Source organism: Rhipicephalus microplus, chromosome 5 (assembly GCF_043290135.1).
Source record: "Rhipicephalus microplus isolate Deutch F79 chromosome 5, USDA_Rmic, whole genome shotgun sequence".
NCBI classification, from domain to species: Eukaryota; Metazoa; Arthropoda; class Arachnida; order Ixodida; family Ixodidae; genus Rhipicephalus; species Rhipicephalus microplus.
In genome coordinates this window covers 25,264,364-25,271,099 of record NC_134704.1, presented here as the reverse complement: position 1 = coordinate 25,271,099, position 6,736 = coordinate 25,264,364, and the positions used below count along the sequence as shown (strand labels likewise).

At 50.3% G+C, this 6,736-nt stretch overlaps 1 protein-coding gene across 1 annotated transcript; it reads right to left on the bottom strand.

Annotated features, from left to right (window-relative positions):
- Positions 1 to 315: 315 nt before the first annotated feature.
- Positions 316 to 1,466, bottom strand: LOC119174865 (very long chain fatty acid elongase AAEL008004). Its single transcript, XM_037425975.2, has one exon. It carries the CDS (start codon positions 1,323 to 1,325, stop codon positions 468 to 470), a length of 858 nt encoding a protein of 285 aa, XP_037281872.1. The 5' UTR covers positions 1,326 to 1,466; the 3' UTR covers positions 316 to 467.
- Between the last annotated feature and the right edge of the window lie 5,270 nt (positions 1,467 to 6,736).

The window sequence follows — 6,736 nt, the reverse complement described above, 5'->3', positions numbered from 1 at the left end:
AAGTTTGCTTGGGGATGTGCGCACGCTACGACACACACTCGCACACAAGTTGTAATGCGGCAGTTACGCTATAATGAAATTGCACTGCGATTCTGCATAGCAGCGTAGAGTTGTGAGGCAGCGGGCAGTGGTATCGGTGAGTACTGCAAGCGATGTTCGCCGAAAGAATCGACAGCTTTTCGCTGGCTCGCAAACTATCCGTGCACGGAATGCGCGCGAAAGCACCTGGAAATAAAATGCATCCCTCCCACACACCGCGGTCTTTAGCACTCCGCTCTTGGACGGGAACGAGCACAATGATTGGCTACGAGTCGCTTTTCATTTGTACAGTGTCGCTTTTATTTATAATAAAATAATTATAATACGAGCTAAAAAATGGCGGTGGTTGCTTTGGGACAAGCAGTCTCTATGTACAGGTACGGGAGGGGAGTATTTACAGGGAACGACGGACGTCGACGAAGCCACGCTCAACGCGACTTGGCGGTTTCTTGGCGAAGGCCGTTTTCTTGGCGCAGCCCGTTTTCTTGGCGCAGGGTGTTGTTCCGCGAGTACGTCTTCACGTAGAAGTTGAAGAACAGCACGAAGAAGAGCACAGCCTCGAAGATGGTCAGGTAGCCGAAGTACGGCGGGAAACCGCAGTCGTAGAACACCGGGATGGCACCGTGGAACATGAGCGCGATGAACTGGCTCATCTGAAGCTGGGTCAGGTAGCGCTTCCACCACAGGTAAGGCCTGAGCCGGGGGCCCAGGGCGGCGAGCGCGTAGTACGTGTACATGATCATGTGGATGAAGCAGTTGAGGAACGGGAAGAACGCATTCTGTCCCGTGGCACCGAAGTTGACGCCCAGCCAGACGGACCAGGCGACGAGTGAGTGGTGGATGACGTGCAGAGCCGATATGTGGCTGTTCTTCTTTGTGAGCACGAAGAACACAGTGTCCATCAGTTCGCTCAGCTTGAGCAGCATGTACCACCAGCCGAGAGTGATGAGCAGCATCGACTTCGGCTCCTCCGTCAGGTTGACGGGTTCGCAGAACCACGAGTAGTCGCCGAACAGGTACGTCAACCGGCCGCCGTAGAAGAAGAAGAAGGCGTTGGCGGCCACATGACCCGCGTTGTAGGCGAGGATGATGTTCCGCAGGTTGAACGCCTTGCGGTCCCGCATCCATGCTGGTCCCCACACCTTGACGAAGTAGACGTATCCAATGAGGATGGAGATGACCGGCAGCGGGCTGCCCATGAGCGGCCACTTGGCCACACGAGGGTCTGTGTTGGACAGTACGCTGTGGTAGGCCCAGCTCAGCTGGTCGAACACCGGTATTCCCATGGCGATGCGGGATGCGAACGTCTATGCACACAAGGGAGTCTATAGGAGGAGCGCGCGAGCGACGCGTTCGGGCGCAGCACACACGACAGACACAACGCACCACTACGCGGTAAGGTCGCTGCTTGCGGCAGTCGTCGGTCGCTGGACGCACCGGCGCTTTTCTAGGCTCCGTCCGGCAGCCCAGCCAATGGCCACGAGGTCGTCTCTGACGTCAGCCACGAGGACGTTTCGGCTCGGCTGCGTCACGGCGTCCTCTCCGCGCGCTTTCCTCCTTGGCGCGTTCAGTCGCGGGTGGTTGTTACGTTCTCCTCTTCCTCCTCCCCTCGTCGTTGGCGTTTCCCGCGCTGTGCCGGTGCCGCTGCTGCCTGGACTCGCATCCGCGCCGAACTTCATCACAATCTCTCCGGAGCGGCGTGGCTTTGCGTCGCTCCTGTTTTGTCTCGTTAGCGCACCTCGCAGTGGAGGTTGCCGGCCGGCGGGGCGTCGGTCCGCGGCCGCTGTTTGCGAAGTGCCTGCGCACGCCCGCCGAATTCTTGTACGCAGTGAGTACTACTACCAAGAGGCCCGTCCGTCGCCGTGCTCGATCGGGATGATACCAGCCGCCCGAAGACCGTCATTCTTTCTGCCACTATAACGTGGCACAGCGCGTTCTTTGTGCAGAGTCTTGAGCGGGCGACGTGTGGCTACAATTCCGCGTGTGCCGATTAGATGTAGAAACGGTGGCGTACAAGGACCACAATCCTGCCGATTTCGAACATGTTAATTGCAGCAGTTGGAACAGTTAGGTTCTTATTATTAGACATCCCTTGATATAGCATGCGGACCCTGATTAGTGCATACGCAAGTACGCCACTGTTCGAGTCCTCTGTTGCGTTATGAGTTCACCCAGTGAGAATTTAGCAGATACCTTTGGATGTATCTTCTTTGTCAGAATCAATCAGTCCAGTGATGCAGTACTCGCTAGGTCAGGATGCATACCATCGATGCACTTCACTTTATCTCAAGTAAGCTTCACTTGACAACTGAGCATTTTGCCCGGCTTCATACTTCTCGTTGCCAGTCGGCTGCCATTGAAAAGTGATCCTCAAACCTGTCGGCATTGGCTTTCTTCTTCTTCCCCGTAAACCAGTTCGATTCCCTTCTTCATGGTTGTTTCGATCTTCTCCGCATTCCATGCTTTCGTATAGTGCTTTATATTTTAACGATTCCGCCGTCTCCGAGCTTCACTCACAGAGGGCTCTTCCTTGCTTCGTGTTCGAGTAATACGCATCTGATGTATGGAAAGCGACTATTCGCGGGCAAGGCATTAATGCCTGACCTTGTTGGCACGTTTGAGAGATAAATGAATTTCTCGAAGACTAGGCGAGTTCAAGAACTGTTTTCCATTGGTACACCGCCTTACCCAACGTTATGTTCGACACAACGATTGATTAGTACGTTCTGTTAAAAACACTTAAAATGTTTTTGAAAATACGGGCCCCAGTTGATAAACGCGCTTAGCCACCGCGATGGTCTAGTCATTATATAACGCTTGTCTTTTGAAGCGGGAGACGAAAATGCTATATATGCCCGTGTGCTCAGATTTGGTTGTACGTTGAAGAATTAACCCAAGGTAGTCGAAATTTTCGGTCCCCTATGGCGTCAATCATAATAATATAGTGATTGTGGGATGTAAAACCAGATATATTATTATTATTATTATTATTATTATTATTATTATTATATTATTATTATTATTATTATTATTAACCTTCAATAGACCGACAATCATTGTCCTGGCTCCTCATCAATTTCGTTATAGCCGGTCTCGACTGCTTCAAATGATTAGCTTCCTGGCTAATTACTCACTCTGATTCCGCGTCTCCTTCATTCCGCAGAGAGATAAACGCAACCAAGGTCAGTACCAAGCACTGCCGATCCTGTCCTCACAAACAGATCTACAAATTTACTGCCCTGAATGCGCAAGTGGCTGAAGGAAGGCCAGGAAAGGAAACCCACCCGATTCCCTTCGCGCGCGATTTCGTTCACCCAGCGTTTCCGCGTTATCTCCTCGAATCTCGGAGCGCTGCCAAACGCAGGAACCGTGAATTAACATAGGGGCGAACTGCGTTAAGTATTGGTCTCTACTCTAAGCAGTAAGCACTTTTGTTGGTTATATATGGCGTGCCCGCGAGACTGTAGGTGTATAAGCTAATCTTGGAGACAGATTACGTGGCGTATTACAGAATGCTGACATATCAGGTTATAGCAGAGATGTTTGAGGCCCAATTCGATAGGCTTATAGAGATAGGTTATATATGTTTTCTTTGCTGCGATTGGTATCTACACTTATGCGAAAGGTGTAGAGAAGCCGGTATCGAGGCGAGCTTGCTTTCTTCAAGAGGATGGCTCTGTCCTGACATCTGGTGTCCTCGTTCGTAGAATCTTCTGGTAAAGCGAATAACTATCATTCTGGCGTTATGAAAGAGACGGGTCCAAATTTATCGTGTCCTCTGCAATCTTGGTATCGCAGAATAAGACAAAAAAAACATCAAAATGTCAGCTTTTGAAAAACGAGCGACATGATCCCAAGGGCCCGCCTGAGCGGGTGACTCCGTATTAGTATTCACCTCATGACGTTCCTTGACGTGCCTTTAAGTTTATGCATACCAAAGCCTTTGCATTCCGCCCCCGTCGGAACGCGTCTGGTCCAGATAGAGCACTTGATCTCGAAGATTGGAAGTGCTCATAGTGCAGCCTCTGTATAAGACACCGCTTTAAGTAAACGACCACTTGGCAGGCAGATAAGCTCAAACATAGCGCACCTGCATTGAGAGAGACAGCTGACACATGCACGATTCAGCGGGAAACGACGAACGTCGTGGTACCATTCCTGATAATGCTGATTGATGGTGTTTAACGTCCCACAAACCACCATTAGATTATGAGAGACGCCGCAGTGGAGGGTTCTGGAAATTTCGACCACCTGGGGTTCTATAACGTGCACTTTAATCTATAGGTACACGGGCCTCAATTATTTTCGCTAACATTGAAAAAGCGGCCGCCGCGGCCGGAATTCGATCTCGCGACCTGCGGGTCAGGTGGTATCATCCTTACTGCTTGTGCCAGATGAGACATGTTTCCGCAATTTATATATGTTATTTCGATCACCAAGGACAGAGGCCACTCGAGCGTCACAATACTGAGAAAATGTGCACGTTCGAACTGTGCGCTCAATCTACTTAGTCAACTATGTCGTCGTCTCCATTTGGGAGCACATCTGTGGGGTTAAGAGTTGAAACTATATATCAAATTAAGCTTTGAATGCGTAATACATCAACAGTTAAATGTCATTGCTTCGACCAGATGCCCCTGGTAGACAAATAACACTTGGCAATTCCAGGCATCTAACTTGCCAGTTTCTTCGATGCCACGAAATGGCCCATTATTTGTGCCCATCGATGTATATGTAACTGCCTTTTCTTCGAAGTAACTCATTAAACTTGTAAATTGTGCGTAATTCTTTGTGCGGTACCGTATATCGACCAAAGTGTCTTTCACATGTAAGTGTGAGTTGCACTCGATCGCTATAAATGCGATTTCCTCAAAAAAAAAAAAACATGACATGACTCACCTTTGAGCATAAACAAAATAAAAAAACTGCCAAAACGTAGCCCCTTAAACGGAAACATCTATTTCTAATGCCGAGATTCAACCTAATGTTTAACTCTGATCTGTGGGGTTTAACATCCCAAAACCACTATTTGATTATGACAGACGCCGTAGTGGAGGGCTCCGGAAATTTTGACCACCTGGGGTTCTTTAACGTGCACCCAAATCTGAGTACACGGGCCTTCAACATTTCCGCCTCCATCGGAAATGCAGCCGCCACAGCCGGGATTTGATCCCGCGACCTGAGGGTCAGCAGCCGAGTACCTTAGCCACTAGACCTGTCCTCCACCAGAACTCTTAGCCACCTTAGCCACCAGAACTCTGTCCTCTTCACTCTTCACTTCGCATCGAACTCCGATCCTCATACTTTCCTATACGGAACGATGTAAATTTTCCAATATCGCGCTCGACGATCGGAAGACCGCGCACATCAGAGCAAGCCAACGTCCTCGTTTCTCGGCGCAGCGCTCGCTTGCTCGTGCAAGGAAATGATTTGTGAGATGGTTAGCTAGTTACGCAAAAGTCAAGTTACGTAAGCGAACGCGTTGACGAACCGTAATCCACGTGCGAGGACCATCGGAGTGTAAGAAATCCGCTCGCAAAAAAAGCGGACGGCCTCTGCAGCTCGGGGAGGGTGTCGCCGGGTTACCCGTCGCTCAAGGTAACGTGCGATCTCGCCGAGTAGTCGAAAGCCGTGCTAAGCAGCCGCAGCGACCTTGACGCTACTGCGAGCTGCGAGTCGTTCTGTGTTTTTGTCTTCCTTTTGCTTCTTCTGTCTCGGCTTCCGGCCTACGAACGGGTGTTGCTTGTTCCCGCGTATCTGTCGCGTGCGTACGGGAGGCCCCAAGAAAGAGATCTTTATAACTGTAATCTGGCTCACCGCGGAAACCTTCGAGTGTAAGGGCATGCGGCGTCAAGACCTCGGCGGACTCGGCACTTGCGTCCGTGGCCTGGATATGCTGCGGCGTCTAAGTATATATATACCAGTTCGCTTTCATCCACGCGGGTCATTACGCCAGACGCTTCTGGAACATTCCGGGCATTGCGAGCTTTCGGGGGCCGTTGCTTTCTCCCGAAGGTTGTTGTGCAAAGGAACCCGCTGCCTCGTACGAACCGAGCTATGCTATTACCGAACACGACGTTGTGGGGCTGGGCGTACCAAACGCGGGCCACCACTTATCGGGAGGAGTTCGTCGATGCGTGCCATTGAAGACGGTCGTTACGTGTGGTGAGCTTCGAACGGCCGTTCGTAACGTTCAATTTGTCTCGAAACTGTCCCTCGCATTTTTGTGGTCGGAGATTGATACCCGTTCTTTTTTTTTTCCATGGTCGCAGTCGTACCCCTTACGGAAATACCATATATGTTGGCGTACGTGGCCACATATAAGCATATATGTCAGCATAAGTGTCTTCCATTTACCATATATGGATGTATATCTGGCGGAGTTGGTTGCACTTATAACTTACACGTCAGTCCTGTCTCGCTTTCGCATCGTCACTTGCTTCGCATCACATTTCTGCTGCTGTTGAGCATATATTTCCTTCTTCTACTACTCACAGCGGTGACTGCATTTTGATTGGTGCTAAATGAAAAAAAAAATGCAAACAAAATTTGATTAAAATGCACGCCAAGCAACGTCAGCCTCGGGTGGAACAGTGCTTACGCTGCTCATCTGCTGACTCGAAGGTGGGGGGGGGGGGGGCGGGTTCGATTCCGGCAGCGGCGGCTGCATTTCGACGTATATATAGGTGAAATACTT